Source organism: Phocoena phocoena, chromosome 9 (genome assembly GCF_963924675.1).
Source record: "Phocoena phocoena chromosome 9, mPhoPho1.1, whole genome shotgun sequence".
Classification (NCBI taxonomy): Eukaryota; Metazoa; Chordata; class Mammalia; order Artiodactyla; family Phocoenidae; genus Phocoena; species Phocoena phocoena.
This window is the reverse complement of record NC_089227.1, coordinates 101243624-101266559: the sequence shown is the minus strand read 5'-3', so window position 1 is coordinate 101266559 and position 22936 is coordinate 101243624. Positions and strand designations below refer to the sequence as shown.

Genomic DNA, 22936 nt, shown 5'->3' with positions numbered 1-22936 from the left:
TCTCTCGTTATCAAAAGAATCACTCGTATATCAAAGTTAGGGCACTTAAAAGATACTAAGTTACATGTTTGGCCTTCATATGTCTTGGATCTATAAAATGTTCTCTGTAAGAGCTGTCTTTATTTACTTATTTTATCTTGCAAAGTGAACATGCCTTTTTGTCTAATTTAAAAAACACTAATTGTAGGGATTTCCCTGGCCGTCCAGTGGTTAAGACTCCATGCTCCCAATTCGGGGGGCACGGGTTCGATCCCTGGTCAGGGAGCTAAGATTCTGCATGCTGTGCGGTGCGGTCAAAAACAAAAAACAAAAAAACACTAATTGTAAATTTCCAATTTACAGTTTGAGACATACTTTCTTCATAATCATAGGGGTTATATCTCTGAAAACATCACAACAGAGGAATTTGGGGCAATAAAGTAATGAATAAGAGAATGGGTTTTCCTCTTCTATTTACTGTGTACATTTGGGCAATTAATTTCTCTGAAGCTCATTTGTGTCTCCTGCAACTGAGGGATAACAAGCTTCTTTCTCATAAGTTTGTTTTGATGATTAAATAAAATGAAGACAAAGTGCATTTGAACTGCTTTAAAAAGTTACCTATCTCTATCATCATCACTGTGGAATTTGAGACTCTATGAGAACAATGCGGAACCTGAGGGCAGGGGAGAAATATGACAGCACTTAGTTATATTCGCTAAAATATAACGATGAAGACACAACAAGGAAAGACACGTCAAGGATGTTGTATAGATATAACTTGTTACTATAAGTTAGTAATAACGAGTATAGTTCTATACATTTTCATCTGCCATCCTAACAACTTCTCAGGATTTCACTTCTGGGTTTCAAAGAATCTTTGCAAATTTGTTTTGCGTTGTTGCAGCTAATATGCCTGCTATAAGACAATTGTTTCTTGAGTCTGGTTCTCTCTCCAAATGCTTAAGCTTCTTTGTTTTGATTCTAAGAGACTGCAGCTTCCCATCACCTTAGTTCTGTCCCTATGTTCAGCTCTTTTCCCAGAGGCAGAGTAACTTGGATGGTTAAGTGGGAAAGGTTTTGGGTAACATGTTCCCAGCTCTGCTCAACTTCTCTTTACTGCCCAGGAGTATCTGGGCATAATCACAGCCTGGCCAGGATAACCTGGTGCTAGGTGCTCCCCAGCGCTCCTCACCTACACTGGAACTGTAGTGCGGTTCTAAGGTGTGTGTTCTTATCTTTTGTTGTATATGCCAAGGGTGCTTTTTAAAAAATATATTTCTGCCTGCCAGCTCCTTTTCCTCCTTTATATTGATTTTTTGCCTTAAAATAACATTCCCTTCTTTTTCCAAATAATCACAACAGGAATGAGCGGCCACTCCTTTAAGCTGAAACTGAGGTTCTCAGATTGCTAAAGTGACATTTAGACAGAAATTCTAGAAATTTAGAATTCATGCAGGAATACTCAAACAGTTGGGAAGAGATACCTACCCTTTCTTGCATCCCCAAAATTCAGGTACTCAATTTAAAAATCTTTAATAGAATTGAATCCTGGAGGAAAGAACAGAATCTGATGGAGAGAAACAGGTAATGAAAAAAGCCAAGAATCTGAAAGGAAGTAAATCAATGGAAAGGACTTTAACGGTGATGTTGTTTTTATCTAAAGAAATGGACTCAAATAGCAGCAAACGTGGAGGCAATACAAGGCAACATTCATTTTTGGGGTGGCGATGCCCTCTTTGGCAACCCCATTTTGTTGAGGATGTTGCCACTTATTTGTTCCAAGGACTCCTTTTTTTCACGGGGTATGGGCGATCCTTTGCCTTCTTAGGTTCAGGTTTCAGGTCCTGGTGAGGTGTGGGACTTTTCTTGGCTACTACAATGTCATGGCCAGTCAGGAGCGGTAGTACCACGTCAGCCACGGCTCGAAGTCCTTGGGCTTTGGCTATTAGGGTGTCCCACACCTCTTCCTGGGCCGCATTTATTATCCCTTCGACCTCCACTCCTATCAGGAAGTTCCCAGCTAGGTGAGCTCCGTTCATTTCTGCCATCACGTCTGAGACGGCTAAGCCTGCCTTCTCTGCCAGGGTTTCAGGAAGAGACTGCAGGGCCTGGGCAAATGCCAGGAAGGTGGGACCACTGGGCCCTTCCAGTTTGGTTCCTTTCTCTGAGAGCATTTTTGCCAGAGCCATCTCTGTGGCCCCAGCTCCTGGAAGCAGTCTGGGATCCTGGCATAACTGGAAACAGTCATCAATGCCCTGGTAGGCAGCCTACTCTGCACCCCGTAGCCCCTCAGCGGTGGCCTCCCTGAGCACCACGGTGAGGCCTGGAGTTTCCCACTCAATTACCACAGCCAAACCTTCCCCCAGCTCCTGCCCGTACACCCTCTGACACTTCCTTGGCGCCAGTGGAGGAAGCAGATAAGGCATCACAGGTGTGCCAAACACCTCGCTCAGGTACACCATCTCCCGCCGGGACTTCACCTGAATCACCATGAGGCCGCACCTGTCAGCATGCGTTAGGGTCTCCTCGTCAATTTTCCCCCAAACCACCACCACGTTAATAGCCGCGGCTGCCAGTTGGGCCACCTGCTTTTCTATCAGCCTCTCGCTGCCCTTCCTGAACGCGGTCAGGTCGTCAGGACTAGAGAGACGAGCCGTGGCCGGGGCAATGGGGCCGGCGGGCTGAAGGCGCAGGCCATCAGAGCCACCTGGTGCCGCTCATCACCATGGCCACCTGGCCGCAGGGCTTGCCGGGCGGGTCCAGGCCCGGGAGCAGGCACGAGTCCTCCAGCCGCGCCCCGGGGCAGCGCGCACACGCGCACGCGCTCCGGCTGGAAGCCGCTTGTTGGCTCCCGGTGGCCCAGCACGCATGAGCCACCATCTTGGTCAAGCAGTCAGCCAGCCACATCCTGTGCGTGTTCGTCACCGAGTGCAGGGCCTCGAACGGGTCCTCCAGAGGCCCCAGCGCCCGGATGGCCAGGGACGGCAGCAGGGTCAGTGTGTCGGCGGCCGCCGCGGCCTAGGCCTCCCGCAGCAGGCGCTCGGCCTGCGCCAGCAGGGCCTGGGCCGGGGGCACCACGAAGGCCACGCCGTCGCCGCTCTGCACCGCCAACCGCAGCAGCCGGGCGGCGGGGTGCTCCAGCTCCAGCACCCGGAGGATGGCCGAGCCGTACCCTGTGACCACGGTTTGTCGTTTGGCGGTGACCAGGAGCTCTGCCACGCCTGGGGGCCGTAGCAGGGCCGCAGGACTCTGGCCAAGGTGTGCGCCGTGGCCAAGCTGCTCAGCGGGTGCTTCTCCTCGGCCGCCGCAGTCACCAGCCGTTCGGGCAGCTCAGGCGCCGAAGGGGCTCTGCCGTCCATCGCCCGCGGGGGCCCACCCGGCCGCAGTCAGGCGCTAGAACAGCAGCGAGGCGCCCCGGGAGGAGATCTCTGAAGCCCCTCGAGCGGTCAGTGGGAAAAGCAGCCAAATACCCATCAACGGGTGCCTGGAGAAGCCGGCGCTCTGGGCCCGGGCGCAAGGATGGTCTGCTGAGGCTGAGCCCTAAAAGCACCCCCAGACTGGTCTGAAAAGGAACGGGGCCCTTGGGGCCTCTGGGGCTTGGTAGCCGAAACGGATCTGATCTTGATTAAGTCACAAGTGGCACATGGAACCAGGGCAGGGAATGAGGTCACAGAAGGATGGACCATGAGTTGGGAGGCCCTGGGGCAGGCGGAAGTCAGGCCCGGTTGTCCCCCAGAGGGGGGACACGCGTACCCGGGGCCCCAGAGTTTCATTTAAACTTCAGAGACGGAAGAGGAAACCAGGTGAAAACCCACCCACTTCAAATTCCTGGTGGAGCTGTGGCTCCCGTTGTTTGGTTGGTTGGTCTCTGGGTCTTTTTTGTGTTTTGAGAGGGAAATTGTGTTGTTTACTTTCTCATGCAGTGCTCTGTAATCCTAGCCACGTTTGGTTACCTGTATGCCTCGGCCTCTTTGGCCACCTTATCCGTTTGTGCTGCTCATCAGGTTCCTTAAGGTGTCTGCTGGTCTGTTTGTCTTTCCGGTTGCAGATGTGTGAGGCTGCACAGTGTGGGACAACGCTTCCCAATGACAGTGATGACACTGAGCTGGCAAAGGCGGGTCAAGACAAGGGAGGGAAAGAGGCTGACCGCCTGCAGACAGAGTAATAGACATGGACACAGAGGAGTGAAAGTGACCAGGAAGGCAGCAAACCAGAGTGAGTGGGACTGGGGCCCTCCCGCCCTCACCCTCAGCCCTTAGAATTTGAGCTCCCTCCTTCCATCCTCCCTCCTTCCATCCTCCCTCCCTCCCTCCTTCCTTCCTTCCTTCTCTTGCTCCCTCCTGTCCTCATATGGCACCTACCGGAGTAACGATTACTTCTTTTTTAGTTTAACAAATATTTAGCATCTACTCTGTTTCAGTGGTCACAAAGATGGCAGGAACATGAGACCGGTGAGGGAAAGAGATTGGTACCAAGTGAGTACAACTTCCTTAGGTGTTGGGCAGAGCACCAGCAGGAAGTGATGAAAATATTAAGATTAGGGGAGGGACTTCCCTGATCCCTGGTCTCCACTTGCCTGGTGGTCCAGGGGTTAAGACTCCACACTCCCACTGCAGGGGGCATGAGTTCCATCATTGTTTTAATATTTCCACAGACAAGAAGATAGTGAGAAAGAAAAGGAAAAGAATGTCACAGTGAAAGTTAAATACAATTAAGGCTAAAAAGGAGATAAATTTGGGCTTCCCTGGTGGTGCAGTGGTTAAGAATCCACCTGCCAATGCAGGGGACATGGGTTCGAGCCCTGGTCCAGGAAGATCCCACATGCTGCGGAGCAGCTAAGCCTGTGCGCCACAACTACTAAGCCTGTGCGCCACAACTACTGAAGCCCGTGTGCCTAGAGCCCGTGCTCCGCAACAAGAGAAGCCACCGCAATGAGAGGCCCGCACACCGCAACGAAGAGTAGCTCCTGCTCGCCACAGCTAGAGAAAGCCTGTGCGCAGCAACGAAGACCCAACGCAGCCATAAATAAATAAATGTATTAAAAAAATAAAATAAATTTGGAGAAAAAACTTTTTCTTTGCAAAACAACTTGATTGCTTTTGTAAAAATGATATTCATTATACAACTTAAAAGAAAAAAATACAAAGAAAGTAAATGTCATTTGGAATCCCAGCCCAGAGACAGTCATTGTTTATATTTTGATGAATATTATTGCTTTACACACATATGCATACATAGCTTGTGGATTTACACAGTTTTACATATGTGAGTTATATGATAATATTGTATATGCTTGTCTGTAATAATTTTCCCCTTAATGTTACCTTGGCTGACAAATGTTTCTGAGGAGGTATTATGTTGTCTGAAGACCGTGGACAACTTTTTTTTTTTTTTTTGGCTGAACCTTGTGGCATGCAGGATCTTAGTTCACCGACCAGGCATCGAACCTGTGCCCCCTGCAGTGGAAGCGCACAGTCCTAACCACTGGACCGCCAGGGAAGTCCCCGTGGACAACTATTTTGATCTCTCTTTTTTTTTTTTTTTTTGCGGTACGCGGGCCTCTCACTGTTGTGGCCTCTCCCGTTGCAGAGCACAGGCTCCGGATGCGCAGGCTCAGTGGCCATGGCTCACGGGCCCAGCCGCTCTGCGGCATGTGGGATCTTCCCGGACCAGGGGCACGAACCCGTGTTCCCTGCATCGGCAGGCGGACTCTCAACCACTGCGCCACCAGGGAAGTCCTTGACCTCTTTTGATTTTAGAGACTCCATTAGAAAAGGCTTGATCCTCCATGTAACACTGAGAGGAGTGTCACATAACAAACGTTGGTTGTAGGGGGCAAAAAGGACTTGCCTGTTCCCTTATAGAAAAGTAAAATATAACAACACAAAACGTAGCAAAGTATTCATGTATACCTTGTCTATAAAGCTACAGTTTCTTTTTTCAAGTAGACTCCTGTAAGGGATCATCTTAGCTCTTTTTCTTGAAAGTAACGTACATTTTCCCATTTATTTCACTTATTCCACATCTCTGTTGAGCCACTGCTGAGTAATAGGGATAGAAGGTGAATAAGGCAGACAGCTAGTGTCTCCAGTGGGCTTAGGCTGGGATACAGACAGTTAAGTGGGCAGTTCATTACAGGGCATGAGAGCTGTGATGGGGAAAGCACAGGTGTTGTAGAAGCATCCAGGGGGACACACAACCTTCATCATGGGAAGAACGGTGGTCAGGGTGAGGTGAAGTCTAAAGAGAGCTGAAGGGGAAATAAAAACAAGAAGTGGGAATTGGCCAGGCGAAAAGGGCTGGCGGGGTGGGAGGGGTTGGGACAGCCTCGTGAGGTTTGTGGCTCACCTCCTGAAGGCTGGAGCTCATGGTGTGGTGGAAAGGAGAGGAGAACTTTGGCTGGAGGGTAGCAGGGACTCTCCAGGACCTAGTGAGCCATGCCAATTTAGAATTCAGCCTGAAGGGTGATGCATGGGACTGTAAGTTCCATTTCCATTGTAAAAGTAGATAATTTTCTGTTGTGAAATCCTTACCTGTGTGACTACACAGCACAGGGGAAGGTGAGGATCCAGTTATTGCCTTGCACCCTTAAAGGCAGTCAGTTCATAACACCCCAAACAGTAAATTTTGTTTTGGTTTTTGTTTTGGTCGTGTTGTGCAAGGCATGTATCTTAGTTCCCCAACCAGGGATCAAACACTTGCCCCCTGCAGTGGAAGTGTGGAGTCTTAACCACTGGACTGCTGGGGAAGTCCCCCAACGGTAAAGTTTGGACTGAAATTTTGTAGAGGTACCTCTACAAAGATCAAACTAACCAAGGAGCTACTAAATCTCAATTTTACTTTTTTACTTTGTGGACACTATCATTGTTAAATTCACATTGATTTTATTTATTCTTTGGATAAATTGATTAGATGTAAAATAAATGTAAATAATTTGTGTGTGTGTGTGCATGTCCCAGGAAGAGTTTGCATGCATTTAATGCATATAAAAGTTTCTAACAACATAATTTTGATCTGCTAAGGTGGGTAGGCATCGATATAGACGGTTTGGTGGTTGTATTGGGTTGAATAGTGCCCCCCAATATTCATACTCTTCCTGGAACCTCAGAGTGTGACCTTATTTGGAAATAGGATTGTTGTGGATGTGATTAATTAAGATGAGTCATACTGGAGTAGGGTGGACCATTAATCCAATATGGCTGGTGTCCTTACAAGAAGGGAAGACACACACACACACACACACACACACACACACACACACACACACCCCGGGAGAACATCGTGTGTGAGGAATAGACACACAGGGAAGGTGGCCATGTAATGGTGGGGGCAGGCTGGAGGGATGCACCTGCAAGCGCAGAAATGCCCAGGAACACGGGCGACCACCTGAAGCTGAGCGAGGCCTGGGACAGATTCTCTCCCAGAGCCCACCACGAGGGGCCAGCCCTGCCGATACCTTGATTTTGGACTATTAGCCACCAGGACTGTAAAAGAATACATTTCTGTTGTTTTAAGCTGCCTGTTTGGAGTAGCTTTTTGCAGCAGCTATAGGAACCCAATACAGTAGTCTTTGTATATTAATGAAGGAAGGAACCTAATGAAGTGTGTGTGTGTGTGTGTGTGTGTGTGTGTGTGTGTGTGTGTGTCTGAAGAGGGGGGCTGTCTGCTGCCTTATCCCACCCTTGCCCTTACCCCCAAACTCCCAGATGCATTAAAATTTTTTTTGTTTATTATTTAAATTTTATTTTATTTTATTTTATTTTATACAGCAGGTTCTTATTAGGTATCTATTTTATACATATTCGTGTATACATGGCAATCCCAATCTCCCAATTCATCCCACACCACCCCCCCTGCCACTTTTCCCCCTTGGTGTCCATATGTTTGTTCTCTACATCTGTGTCTCTATTTCTGCCCTGCAAACCGATTCATCTGTACCATTTTTCTAGGGCTGTCTGCTGCCTTCTCCCACCCCTGCCCTTCCCCCCAAACTCCCAGATGCATTTTTTAAAAAACTGTGGTCTTCTACACAGTAGATGTAAATATTTAATCTATTTGTATGTTTTTCTTAATTTTTTTTTTTTTTTGGCTGCATTGGGTCTTTGTTGCTGCGCACGGGCTTTCTCTACTTGCAGCGAGCGGGGCTGCTCTTCGTTGTGGTGCGTGAGCTTCTCACTGCGGTGGCTTCTCTTGTTGCGGAGCATGGGCTCTAGGCGTGTGTGGGTTCAGTAGTTGTGGCTCGCGGGCTCTAGAGTGCAAGCTCAGTAGTTGTGGCGCACAGGCCCAGTTGCTCTGCGGCATGTGGGATCTTCCCGGACCAGGGGTTGAACCTGTGTCCCCTGCATTGACAGGCAGACTCCCAACCACTACGCCACCAGGGAAGTCCCTGTATGTTTTTCCATGTTTATTTTTCAGTTGCTTGATTGCCTTTTTTGTGTTTATCTTGTTCAGTAGTGCCAGGTTTAAAGTATAGACCCTTGGAGGGCAAGATTCATGTCTCTATAAAACGTGCTGTAGAACATTTACATATGCCGCATACTCTTATACACAAATTATTTTTGAAGGTGATTGTTTTATTTCCTTCTCAGACTCTTCCTTTTTCTATCACACAGGTACATGGTATGCATTACTGAAATAACTTATGTAAAGCAATATGAATTTATAAAGCTAAAAATGCACTATGGACTAAATATGAACTAATTTTAAGTGGTTGAAATTCTTTTAAAAACATTTTTTTTTTTTTTTTTTTTTGCAGTACGCCGGCCTCTCACTGTTGTGGCCTCTCCCGTTGCGGAGCACAGGCTCCGGACGCGCAGGCTCAGCGGCCATGGCTCACGGGCCCAGCCGCTCCGCGGCATGTGGGATCTTCCCGGACCGGGGCACGAAGCCGTGTCCCCTGCATCGGCAGGCCGACTCTCAACCACTGCGCCACCAGGGAAGCCCTAAAAACATTTTTTTGACTGAAAAATAAAGGACAAAAAATGATAGCCTATGACTGCAACTTTTTAAAGTGCAATTTTAACAGTAAAAATATGAACACAAATCTTATAAGATCTAGCATTTACGTTTTGAGCGGTCTTGTCACACAACTGTAAAAGTTTGGTTCCTAAAAAACCCTGAGGAATTTAAGACTATGGGAAAACAAGGAGAGGGATACCATTTAGTAGTGAATCTCTGGGAAAGCCTTATAAATACTTTCATGTTCACTAAAACAAAGTGATAAAGACTGCTCTCTCAAGAAAGACATCAATGACATTTTCTAGGCCTTCAATTAGGAAGAATGTCTACTGTACCACGAATTTTTATGCATTGTCATTTGCATGCTAGACACTGAGAATCTCCCTTGCTTACAGTGTCATGAGATGTTGCTTTTTCTTTTTTGAGGATAACAACCCTTACTCCCACTCACATTTTAAACATTTAATACATGTTTATGATTATACTACATGTGCTCTGAAAGATTGATGTATTATAGAAAAATGTAGTATAGAAAGTGAAAGTCCCTTGTAATCCAACCCTTTAGAGATGATTGCTGTTAACACTTTGGTGCACGTCTACCATATTTTTAAAGTGCCTATTTAACGTGTACTTATTAGAAGGTAGACATTATTATTATTATTATTATTATTTTGCACTTGGTCCTTCCAGATGCTCGTTGTCTTTCTGGTTTTATAATTTTGAGGAACCTACCTCAGCTATCTGCCTCCTGGTTTTTTTGCCACTGTGGTCTCAGAGCTTTGTAATTTGGATGACAGAGATGGAAAAACCTTTGAAAGATCTTTCTTTAAGTTGAATAAGTATTCCTTGAATACTTCCTCTGCATCCTGGGTTATATTTTGTTTGCTCTGCCCACAATAACTTCACGCTAAGCCTCCTATCCGTCCTTTTAAAACAGCTCCCAACTACTCGTCTGCTCACAGTAGCCAAAGGAATGGAGATTTAAGGCTGGGTTTACCTTCATCATCTTTTATCTTTCCAGAAGTAACACTGCACAAACTTCTATTTCTACCCTTCCATTTATTCTACCCACTTTTCTGTTCCCAGTCCCTAGTTGTTTCCTTTAAGAACGTCTCCAGCAGGAGTGACTTGCAGTTTGCACATTCTGGTCCTTAAATTCTCCCAAGTGCTGACGAGTATACTGAAGTAAATTGTCCTGATGTGGAATTTTGTGCATATGAAACACACAGTTGGAAATGACTCTTCTAATTTCAGTACTGAACACAGATAAACATTTGGATCGATAATCCCATTTTTGAAAGTATACTTTATTTAGTGTAATGTACAGAAAATGAAAAAGGGTAATAAACTTTATATCACTTCATAAATGTATCTTCATAAATTTATGACTTCATAAATTAGACATGCATATGTTGTATTTCTATGTATAATAATAGTCAGACTTTTTTTTAATTTATAGTTTTCATTTACCAGCCTAGCTTCTCCCCAATCTCAAATTTAGTAAGCTTGAAAAAGCCAGCGGGAACTAAACCTTGAAGGGATTCAAATGACTGTCTTATTGCGGTCCTCACTTTGGCCCTATGCTTCAGTCAGAAGAGGCTCTGGAAACTGTGCATGTTTGCCCAAATACACACAAATATACGGTTCAGAGTTTATATTCTGGCTATTGGGAAGGGAAGGCAAACAACACAGCAGGAAAAACCGCGTTTTATTCTTACCTTACACTAGAACTGTTGTGAAGATGGAAAGAAATCATAATCAGAAAGTGCTCGGGGTGTCCGGCCTAGAGTCTAAGCCTGTAAGATGATAGTTTACCCCAATCCTTTTGCAAATGGTTGATAGGTCGTAATAGTTTTTCCCAATTCAAATCTATGTTTTTCACTCCCCTAGTGAATGGGAAGGAAATCAGAGAAGAGTACATTGTCCAAGTGTTGGTCCCTGTTAGAATAAGAAACCCAGAACTCCCCACCTGTAACTCTCCTTCCTTCCTTCCTAAGCGCACATGTCAGATTTCGGACCCTAGCAGCCCCAGTTTTCCTTCACCGTTTTTAACTAGTGTAAGAGGCGGCTTACAAGTCCTTCCATTTTTGTCTCTTCGTCACAACACACCCAACGTTAAAACCAAGTTGTCGGGGTTTTACTGGTTCATTATGTCTCTCAGCACTTTATCCCTCAAAATGCCATCGTTCTTTTTGTCTGACAGCTTTATAAACCCTTTCCGGATCATTTTTAAAACGACGCCGTAATAACGAAAGTATCCCTGGAACTGGAGTAGAGCGAAGTTGCACTCCATTTCTTTTCCTCCACCAACGTGCATTACAACAAACGAACGCTGAGCGTGCGCCCGGCGAAGCCCCTCCGGGCCGGTCCCCGCGCCCTGCCGGGGATGGGGGTGGGAGTGGAGGCGCGGGGCGCGGGGGAAACCCGGGCCCGCCGCGCGCCGGGGCGGGACGAGCTCTACACCCGCCCGAGAGTCCGCGGAGGCCGAGCGCCTGCGGAGCGCGGACGCGGCCCGCCTCGTCCTCGCTCTCCCTCGCGCACTCCCCGGACCCCGATCCCGGATTCGCTCATCCGCAGCTTGGCGCTCTCCCGAGCCGGAGCCGGAGACCCAGCCGGAGCCGGAGTTGGAGTCGCGGCGCGGCCCGGCCGCCGCGTCAGAAGAGGAGGGAGCGGGGGCGGGGGAGGGGCGGTGAGGTCAGCGGCGGCGGCGCGTCCGCGGGCGGCGCATGCGCGGAGCGAGCCCCGTGAGTGGCAGCGGCTGCGAGCGGGGGGCGGTGGGGCCGGCGGAGTGGGGGAGGGGGCGGGGGCGTCGCGGCGGCCGTGTGTGGGCGAGACGGCGGCGAGTTTGAGAGGTCTGTGGTGCGGGGGCGCTCTGGGAGACCCGGCGCGGCCCTCGCGCGACGGCCACGGTCGAGTGTGTGTGTCTGTGTGTGGTACACGCACACCCGCAAAACTTCCTCCTCCCCTGCCCGGAGGGCTGGAGCGGGCGCTGAGGGGCCGGCGCTCGCACAGCCCGGAACCCACAACAACTGGAGCAGCTGTCAAAACTTCGCTGCCGCCGCCGCCCGGCCTGACGCGGCCCGCGCGGGGGAGGGGCAGCCGGCGGGGGGCGCGACCCCCGCCCGCCGGCCCGCCGCTCCCCGCGCCGCGGCCCCTTTCTCCTCCCCGCCGCGGGCGGCCTGGGGGAGGGGCGCGGGCGGAGACCCCCGGGGCCGGCGCCCTTCGTGCCCCCTCAGTAGCCCCGCCCAGCCCGGCGCCGCCCGCCCCGCACCCGCCCAGCACCCGCGCCCGCACCCACACCCGCACCGCCCGAGGGCCGCCCGCCCGCCCCGCCCGCACCTCCCCGCCCCGGTCCGGCCCCTCCCTCCCGCCCGCCTGCCCGCCGCGCCCCGCCCGCCGCCCCCCGCCCGGCCCCTGCGCGCCGAGGTGCGCGCGCTCGCGCGTATGTGTGTGAGTGCGTGTCCTGCTCGCTCCATGTTGCCGCCTCTCCCGGTACCTGCTGCTGCTCCCGGGGCTGCGGGAAATGCGAGAGGCTGAGCCGGGGAGGAGGAACCCGAGCAGCAGCGGCGGCGGCGGCCGCGGCGGCGGCGGCGGCGGCGGCGGGAGGAGCCCCCCAGGAGGAGGACCGGGATCCATGTGTCTTTCCTGGTGACTAGGATGTCGTCGGAGGAGGACAAGAGCGCGGAGCAGCCGCAGCCGCCGCCACCCCCCCCCGAGGAGCCCGGAGCCCCGGCCCCGAGCCCCGCAGCCGCAGACAAAAGACCTCGGGGCCGGCCTCGCAAAGATGGCGCTTCCCCTTTCCAGAGAGCCAGAAAGAAGTAAGTTGAGTGTGAGGGAGCCAGGCCGGGAGCCAGCCGCGGCGCCGGCCCGGAGCTGTCACCGGCGCGCCCGGCCCCGCCGCCCCCGCGCGCCCCCGGCCGCCCCCGCGGGGTGGGGGTGGGGCCCGCGCGGGCCGCGCGGCTCGGGCCCGGGGCGCCCGCCCCGCGCCCCGCGCCGGCGCCCGGCCTCCCGCGGCCGCCCGCACTTCCCTCCGCCGGCCCGGGTCTGACGGCTCGCGCCGCCGCCACACTTTACTTTTTAGTTTGGCCCCGGCGCCGTGTGTTCCGGGGCTTTTCTTTTTTGGGGAAATTTCTCGTCGATGCCCCTGGGCCTCGCCGGGTCGTTTAGCAGACGAGCCCGGAGCACAGCTGGGTAGTCGCCGGACTGGCTCCCCTTGGCTCCCAGGCGCTCGGCTCCGGGACGCTCGCCGAGCTGTCAAAACGCCGCGGCCAGGTGGTCCCCCGGCCCGGTTGGGCGGGGGAGCAGGAAACGGACGCAGCCGGAGCTGCTTTTCTTTGTCAGCCGGTCGCTCCTTTAACTTTTCTCGCTCCCAAACCTCTGCTTTCGTGCTTTAATGATATATTAGGAAGTCCTCCGACCGCTTCCCCTCCCCTCCCCCAGCCGGGCCCCGCACTGCCCAGCGCCGAGAGCACTAGTCTGTGCGGTCGCTCCGCGTAGGGGACGGAGTGCAGCAAGTTTTGGAAACGTCGCTGCCGCCGCAGGCCGATCGCGAGGAGCACGTTCGTTCGGGTCCAGACGGATGTAAATGTGGCCGAACTTCCATCGGAGTAGCCACTCGTGGCTGTTACTGGGGCAGGAGTCGCTCTCGTGTGTTTTTGAGCAGGCACTAGGGCTGTGCGCCTCCGGCCATTCGCTGGTTAGAAATGTCTTTTTACAAAATGGTTATAGGACAACTTTGCCTGTGGATCCAGAAGCTCGTTTCAGTGCCGGTGAGTCGCTGAGCGCTCGTGGCTCTTGAGGCTGCTGCTGTGGAAGGTCTGTGGCCGTCTTTCGGAGTTGTGGGAGGGCGTGTATTGCTTACTCATTTCGTTATATGGGCGTCTCAGGGACCTGGTGGTAGTGGAAGGGTGCACCGGGACGCCGAGGAAAGCAGCATACTTACGGATAGTCTGGGTTTTTTTTGTTGTTGTTTTTTCTTTTTTTGATGGGGTGCATTCGTTTAGTAATAGCATTGTTACGTCTGGTGATACACAGTAAAAATAGTAGTGTTAACGCAAGGCAGAGAACAGGGTTGTGGGAAACCCGTGGAGCTCTGCACTGGACGTGCTCTTTTTCGTTTTCCTATTCTTTTACTATGAACGTGATTCAGGGCCTTCGACTTGCCCTCCATATTTTATTGCCAGCTCCTACCTAGCTATGACAGATCGTGAGGGAAACAAGTACATTATTAGTTTCTTTGTGATACAGAGTTGGGGTTTATTATACCACTTGCATTGTAATGTCTGGTATAAAATGCCATTGTTATTCCTGTATTAACTGAAATTTCGAGAAGGAAGGTGCAGTTTTAAGTAATTTTAAACTTCTTTGCCACTTTTTTGGTATCCTTTAAAGGAACACATACGAAGCCATAGTAGGGTTTTAACTTGATTGCTTCCCATTTTCACTAATTCTTGGTTTCTTTCTGAACATTAATTTGGGATTATAACATGTGTTCGATTTGCTTTTAAATTCTTACTTTAGAAAGAGTAGACCTATCTATGTTGTTCTCACCCGTGCACATCCAAGTGTGTGTGAGTGTGTGAGTGTGCACTTCCCCTGAGATTGCAATCAGCTCATTTGTATTCGTGCAGCTCCTGGGTGCACCAGAAGAAAGGTTGGTTTAGGGTATTGTCACTTTACTATTTTAAGTTTTACCTCATATTATGAGTGGGAAAAAGGTAGCCCTTTGAGAAGTTAAAACCTTTCTATAGAATGACACTAATATAACAGTAAGGAAAACCTCAACACTTTGGAAAATGTTTAGAACAGTTCTAAGTCATAAGAGAGTTTTTTAGATTTGAAAACTGGTACAGCATTCCTTATAGGTAAATTAAGTCTAGTGGTAACTTTGATCGTCCCAAACTTGTTAGTGAATTCTTTAAAACTGGGTGTGTCTTTTGAAGGAAATGGAATCTCCAGTCGTTTTGGAAACATGTAAATGGAAACTAATATCTGAAACGGAAAGCAAAGAGGGGTTTTCAGTTGTGTATCTCTGCACTGTGTTAAGATACATGCAGAAAAGACCCTGTAGTTGGCTGGGTAGTGCAGACCCTGAAAGTGAAACTGATGTGTAACACACGCAAATTAGGTTTGTAAATGTTAAAATTATGTGGAATTGCGGATACCTCAGAAGTGAAAATTAATATCTTTGTGGAATGCAGTGGAGATAAAGGTGTTTAAATTGTCAGTGTTATTTAGATGGTCAGTAAGTGGGTTGCTTTACCCTAGAGCAGATGCCTTATGACACTATTTTTTAAAAGTAGGTTGTGTATTTGTTTTCGGATTTAAAAAAAAAAGGTAACTGTGGACTAGTAACTACACATTGTTTGAATTTAAATGTTTGGATTTTTAGTAATTAGGTAAAAATTAAGCATTTTCTTGTTTTATAGTGTTAGATAATTTTTGTGTTTTATCACATGTGAAAAGCATATGTGGTTACTGGTTTTACATTAACTATTATTACTTTAAAGTTATATTTACAACCTAAAATCAAGAATTTTGCACTGAAGGTCTTAATGTTAGAGGCAGAGTTTGAAGCGTAGGTATGTAAATAGGGAAATATCGAGTGGAACAGTGAAATTGGCACGTGGCTAAAAGTTCTCTTGCACAGTAAGGACTGCCTATTACTTAGTCTTTATCAGAGGTGCAGGTCTTCCCATTGGTGCAGAAGCTCCCGCTGCAGGGCAGCACGTACCAGAGGTTGGAGTTATTTTTCTATTAAGGTGAAGGAAACCCTTCCTGAAACTTTGATTTTATCTTTTCTTCCTTAGAGTATACACCCACATTACTAAGTTGGGAAGCCAAGTGGAGATTCTGCCATATTTCTTACCACGTGAACAGAGTTGATGTCCAGGCTGGGTGGTGTGGGGATGGCACAGAAGCGGCAGGTGGTGGGGATAAGGGTCTCTGGGGCGCTACCCTTGACTCTCTTTGAATCAACTCTTGATACCCTGAACCACTTTCTTTTCAGAGGTCAATTACTGTTATTAGAAAGTCACCTTGAGGGACTTTCTGAGGTGGCGCAGTGGTTAAGAATCCGCCTGCCAGTGCAGGGGACACGGGTTCGAGCCCTGGTCCGGGAAGATCCCACATGCCGCGGAGCAGCTAAGCCTGTGCGTCACAAGTACTGAGCCCGCGTGCCACAACTACTGAGCCTGCATGCCTAGAGCCTTTGCTCCACAACAAGAGAAGCCACCACAATGAGAAGCCCGCTCGCTGCAACTAGAGAAAGCCCGCGCACAGCAACGAAGATTCAGTGCAGCCTAAATAAATAAATAAGCTTATTAAAAAAAAAAGAAAGTCACCTTGAGCATTACTGTAGAAAAAATTAGGTACAACCAGTGATGTCATATAAGGGACCAGCAAAAAATGGCTCTGCTGCAGGGGACTATTGCTGTTCTATACTTGTAAGCATTCCCTGCCCCCCCCCCACCCCCCCCACCCCCCCCCGCCCCCCTGCATCTCTCATTTCCATAGCTGTCAACTTGAAGTCAGTGAAACAAACAAAAAAAGTGTATTGCATTATAATATATGCAGTTTCATATAGTTGAGACATCACTATTATTTGTGCTTTTTGAGATGATGCAAATTTGTAATTTTTATTATATTCTTATTTTTCAAGAAATTAGATGCATCTGCAGGGAAATTTTCAGTAATCACTGGTCTCTAGCATTTAATGGGCTCTGAAATGTTTTAATTTACCCGAAAAGCTGGTCCTGGAATGGCAGCGTCTCTTATCTGTTAGGTGGCCTCATTGTAGTTTGCTTTTGTCCTGTCGTTGGTCTTCTCCATTGACTCTCTAGTCTTTGAAAATACGGTATTTTTAGTGTAAAATACAAATTATATTTGGTATAATGTTATTAATATGTAAACTTGATAAACATGGATTTCCATGTAAATTTAACTGTATCACAACAGTTTATTTTCTCATTTTGAAAATAGTGGTTTAGTACATTTTCCTATTATCAGTTAATTATTATTATTATTTTTTTTCAGTTAATTTTTTTTAATAAATTAATTAACACACAGACTTATTGGAAAGTTTATTCAGTATCAGCCAAAAATTATGTTCAGGGGCTTCCCTAGCAGTCCAGTGGTTAAGACTCCACGCTTCCAGTGCAGGGGGTGTGGGTTCGATCCCTGGTCAGGGAACTTAGATCCCACATGCTGTGGGGCGCGGCCATAAAAAAACAGAAACAAAAAATAAAATAAAAAGTATGTTCAGTCCAGTTGTCTCATAGATTAAAAAGTATATCAAATCCTATCAAGGGTTTCACACACCTCCCCCACCAGGTGAGAGCAGAGAGAGAGTATCTAAAGCTCTCCATAACTAAAAACTGACTGTTTCCACTTCGGAAGATCAGTGAAGTTTCATGGAAGCCCCTCAGTCACAACCGTAAGTGCCTTAAGAATACAAGGCTGGACAATCACCGTCTGCCCAGAGGAAATATGACTGTGGCCTGGGGAATAGCATGCAGTTTTGCAGAAGGTTGGGGGAGAAGGGGAGAGTTAGAGCAGTGTGTCTTGTCACCCTGCAGTGACTACAAATCTGTCATGGTAGAATTAACTGATAAGGGACTTCTCTGGTGGCACAGTGGTTAAGAATACACCTGCCAATGCAGGGGACACAGGTTCGATCGTGTCCTTTTTTTTTTTCATTGTTTTGGGGCATCTTTTAATTTCAACAAGATGATTAATCCCTTCCTCCTTTAACACTTTCTTTATCATGTTTGTGCTACAGTGGCTATTTTCAGAACTGCTTGGCGGTATAAGTTGAAAAGTTATGGAGTGAAATAGGGATAATCCCCTCCCCTCCCCTCCCCCTCCCCCTCCCTCCCCCTCCCCTCCCCCCTCCCCTCCCCTCCCCCTCCCCCCTCCCCCTCTCCCCCCTCCCCTCCCCTCCCCCCATAAATGTGTGCTTGTGGTTAGTGTGAAAATCTAGTACAAAGATGAATCTTGAATTTGTAGTTTGAAGTGTCACTCTGTTTGCAGAATTGAAGGACTTAAGAACACAAGAGACCAGGAATGACACAGCTCTTTTTGCACTTTCTCTAGAAAAAACCTCCTGTAAAAGACAGGAAGATTGTTTGCCTTTGCTCCTGCTATTAATTTTGTGATGACAGTAAGTATGTATGATGCACAAATGCTGCAGCTGTTTAAGTCTGAGAAATACTTTTCTGTAACTTTTTAGATCTTTCATTTGGCACTGTTATTCAGAGAGCATAAAAGTGTTAAATATATGCTGGGATGGACACTCAACTCTGGAAGAAGGTTCACTGTGGCCAAGAAGGGTCCCCAAAGATTTGGAGGAAGCAGCATACCTTGAAGGGTCGACAGGATTTAGCCAGATCAAGTGAGAAGAAAGTGAGAAGGTATTTGGGGTAGCAGAGTGAATACAGTTATTGAGGGGAGTGGAAAAGATGTTTTCTTGGTGGGGGGATGACCAGCACAGAGGTTTAAGGCAGGGGTTGGGTCTGCCCTGTGATGGCCCTTGAACACCAGGCCGACGAGAGTCCACACGTTATAAACTGTTCACCGCCACCAAGTAGGTAATGTAAATGAGTTGCATGCAGCTTGTAAGCTCCTGAATGACAGCTGACATTTTTAAGGCCTTGGGTTGGGGAGAAAATGGTGAGTAAAAACAGCCTGAAGAGTCCTAGGAGTCTTTATACCTTGCTTAGGAGAAACTGATAGAGAATTCTGGCTGATGGCTGCCAAGTGAGACTGTGAGACGTTTCTAGATACTCTGGTTTTTCAACAGAGGCTCAAAACTTGGATTTGAATGTGAAATCTCTTGATTTTTAAGTATTTTCTATTAATTAACATCTAAAACACAATTTGGAACTACACCTTGTGGGCTAGGTTTAATCTGTGGACCACGAGTGGACTACAAGTCTTCAGCCTCTGCTTTATGCCTAGATTACTTTATTTTTTAAATTAAAGTTTTATAAGAAGATATTTGCAGTCTTCCTGAGGACAGGAATGCTATTATATTATTTTGTGTTCTGTGTCCATTTTATACAGTTGAATGTAGGTATTCATACTGGATGATTTGATTATGACTGTTTTAGGAAAACCATCCTGGTCATAATATGAAGAGAGGAGTTACATGGAGGCTGAGATACAGGATGTTGCATAGTCCTTGTGTGAGGTGATCAAGGCAGAGGGTAGATTGTTGGTAGTGTGAATGGAAAGGAAGAGAGATTTCATTCGATGCAGAGGAAAAATTTTGAGTTTCTGGCATAGCTGTCTACAAGATAGAAATGTCTGGGAGTATTTGGGGATTTGGGAGAAGAGTTTAGGAGCTAGATTAGGATAAATGTGATTTACTTGAAATCACTGACAATATGGAGAATGTGTGGAAAATGGTAAAAGGATTAGGATGCTTACTTACCCTTAGGAGATGGGGGGAAAAAGGGTCAAGAAAGCCCGTAAAGATGAGAAACATGCTCATGGCACCAGAGAAAGGTAGAAAACTAGTAGAGAAAAACTGGCAAGAACAAAATACCCATCAGTGGACTACCATGTAGTTTTTTTTATTTTTTTAAAGTTTTTCTTTTAAGTTGAGGTATAGTTGTTTTTTTCAGCCTGTGTTTTATAGCTTTATTTTTTAAAAAAATTAATTTATTTTTAGCTGTGTTGGGTCTTTGTTGCTGTGTGTGGGCTTTCTCTAGTTGTGGCGAGCGGGGGCCACTCTTGGTTGCGGTGCACGGCCTTCTCATTGCAGTGGCTTCTCTTGTTGTGGTGAGTGGGCTCTAGGTGCGAGGGCTTCAGTAGTTGTGGCACGCGGGCTCAGTAGTCGTGGCTTGCTGGCTTTAGAGCGCAGGCTCAGTAGTTGCGGTGCACGGGCTTAGTTGCTCCGTGGCATATGGGATCTTCCCGGACCAGGGCTCGAACCCTTGTCCCCTGCATTGGCAGGTGGATTCTTAACCACGGTGCCACCAGGGAAGTCCTAAATTGAGGTATAGTTAATTTGCAAATACAATCAGGTCTACAGCAGAGTGATTCAGTTATGTGTGTGTGTATATTCTTTTTCAGATTCTTTTTCATTACAGGTTTTTATAAGATATTGAGTAGAGTTCCCTGTGCTATACAGTAGGTCCTTGTTGTTTATCTGTTTTATGCATAGTAGTGTGTACATGTTAATCCCAAACCCCTAATTTATCATCCACTCCCTGGCATCCCTGCTATCCCCTTTGGTAACCATAAATTTGTTTTCTTTGTCTGTGAGTCTATTTTAAATTGAAGTATAGTTAATTTACAATGTTGTGTTAACTTGTTTTATAAATAAATTCATTTGTATCATTTTTTAGATTCCACATATAAGTGATATATGACATTTGTCTTTGTCTTTGGCTTACTTCACTCAGTTTGATCATCTCTGGGTCTATCCATGTTGCTGCAACTGGCATTATTTCGTTCTTTTTTTATGGCTGAGTAGTATTCATTGTGTATATATACCACGTCTTCTTTATCCACTCATTTGTTGTTAGACATTTCGGTTACTTCAGTGTTTTGGCTGTTGTAAATAGTGCTGCTGTGAGCATTGGGGTGCATGTATCTTTTCCAATTAGAGTTTTCTCTGGATATATGCCTAGGAGTGGGATTGTAGGATCATATACCATGTAGTTTTTATCAGGACAGAGAGGTAGACCTGAAGGTACTGAAGTGGGAGAATATCTGTGATAAATTTGTTGACTTGAGGAAAAAATTTCTGAGAGTTACAAAGCAGTAAGTTTAGTACTAACTCTGTTTTGTAAAAAGCATACAGACCCAAACTATGTATATATATTGTTATAGAAAATGATTTGGAAGGATATCTAATACATGTACATGTACTTTCATGTGTAGATCTATGCAACTTTTAAAAAGCCAATAAATTTAAAGCCATAATCTTGTTTTACAAATGAGAAAACTTAAGTTCTAGGGACATCACTGATTCCGGAGCCAAGATTACCTGAATTCAAATCTGGGTTCTACTACTTACTAACTACATTTGACCTTGGGAGGTGACTTAACTTTTTGTGCCTTGGTTGCCTCATCTGCAAAGTGGTCACACTAGTACATCTTGTTGAGGTTGTTGTGAATTTATATATGTGTAGAATTTAGACCATGTCTGGCACAAACTAAATGTTATTACGAGGCGGTATGATGAGAATTTGTTGTTACTGTTACTGCTACTGTTGTCAGTTATCTTCACGTCTTATTCTGACATCATAGAATGTTATTGGCTGACATGTGATGACGTGCCCAATTCTCTCCAGAAACACCACGGTATAGAATAATGTAGTACTTACAGTGGGGGTGAGGGCATAAAGATCGCCTTTCTGCACAAGATAAAAAAGCTAAGTCAGCAGAAGTCTATAGAATGTTTCTTATTATGAATAACACATGAAAAACAACCAAGAGAGTTTCCTGGAAGCTGTATGTGTAGTAATGTTATTACAAAATTATTAAAGTTTTTTTTTGTTACCCAAACTTGTGGATGTTGTCATAGTGGTCTTTTTATATTACACCTCTGCTGACCACAGTTTTCTTAGTAGGTCTCCCTAAGTGAGATGTATTATTAGGTGGTTTTAAAATGATTTCTTATGTCTTTTTATACTGGATCACTTTAAAAAAAATAAATTTATTTATTTTATTTATTTATTTTTGGCTGCATTGGGTCTTCATTGCTGTGCGCAGGCCTTCTCTGTTTGCAGCGAGTGGGGGGCTACTTTTCATTGTGCGTGGGGTTCTCATTGCGGTGGCTTCTCTTGTTGCGGAGCACAGGGGCTCTGGGCGTGTAGGCTTCAGTGGTTGTGGCCTGCGGGCTCAGTAGTTGTGGCTCACGAGCTCTAGAGAGCAGGATTAGTAGTTGTGGCACACGGGCTTAGTTGTTCCGCAGCATGTGGGATCCTCCCAGACCATGGCTCGAACTCATGTCCCCTGCATTGGCAGGTGGGCTCTTAACCACTGCGCCACCAGGGAAGCCCTATACTGGATCACTTTTAATCTTTATATCTCAGTGTTTCCCATTTACATTAGAAGCAACATAGTTGATGGTCATAGTGAAGTTTTTGTCGTTTTGTTCTTAATGTCATCTTCTAGTGGAGCCTAGCAAAAAAAACTACCTTGATTTCCTGATTTTGGGGATCCTAATGACATGCACACGTGTTTGGGGTAAGCACCCAGTTGCATATGAAATAACAATATGAAACATATTAAAGAATAACTATATTCTTTACCTTAAACCTCTCATCAATGAATTGTTCTACTAGCGTTGAAGCATTTGGTTAGCATGGCCAAGTTTTGGTTTTTTTCTTTTAATTTTTAAAAATATTTGTTTATTTGGTTGCATTGGGTCTTAGTTGTGGCACGCGGGATCTTCGTTGCAGCATGTGGGATCTTTCGTTGTGGCATGCAAGCTTCTCTCTAGTTGTAGCATGCAGGTTCAGTAGTTGCAGCCCACAGACTCAGTAGTTGTGGCATATGGGCTCAGTAGTTGTGGTGTGTGGGCTCTAGAGCGCACGGGCTCAGTTGCCCTGTGGCATGTGGGATCTTAGTTCCCCGACCAGGGATTGAGCCCGCATCCCCTGCATTGGAAGGCAGGTTCTTAACCACTGGACCACCACGGAAATCCCGGCCAAGGTTTTCTAATGTTAGACTTATGTACTTAAGAGAGTTATAGAATATTAAAACTAGTTGAGAATTCCAAGAACATTTAGTCTAACCCCTTATTTTACAGACAGTTGAGCCCCAGAGAGATCATAGCATGCTAGAGGTCATATGTTAGGGTGTTAACCTGTTCAGTAAATAAGTGGGGAGAAGGTAGTCTGTAATATTGGTGACCCCAGTGAATGCCTACTGGCGTTCATGCTATTGTATAGTCAGCTCCCCATGTATCTTGGTGAGCCTTGTGATTCAGTGGAATGCAGCAAAAATGACATTATGCTAGTTTGTGGCTTAAGTGTTAAGA

At 47.0% G+C, this 22936-nt stretch overlaps 2 protein-coding genes across 2 annotated transcripts in view; one reads left to right on the top strand and one right to left on the bottom strand.

The window, feature by feature from the left end:
• Positions 1 to 1751: 1751 nt before the first annotated feature.
• CCT8L2 (chaperonin containing TCP1 subunit 8 like 2) lies at positions 1752 to 3341 on the bottom strand. Its single transcript, XM_065883629.1, is given in 5 exon segments — positions 1752 to 2667; positions 2669 to 2784; positions 2786 to 2838; positions 2841 to 3206; positions 3209 to 3341. Coding segments are annotated over 5 exon segments (1584 nt in total).
• A 9256-nt stretch (positions 3342 to 12597) lies between these two features.
• Positions 12598 to 22936, top strand: part of KMT2C (lysine methyltransferase 2C) — a 291349-nt gene continuing 281010 nt past the window's right edge. Inside the window, exon 1 of the mRNA XM_065883694.1 lies at positions 12598 to 12758. Coding sequence (XP_065739766.1) covers positions 12598 to 12758 — 161 coding nt within the window. The remainder of the gene's footprint in view (positions 12759 to 22936) is intronic.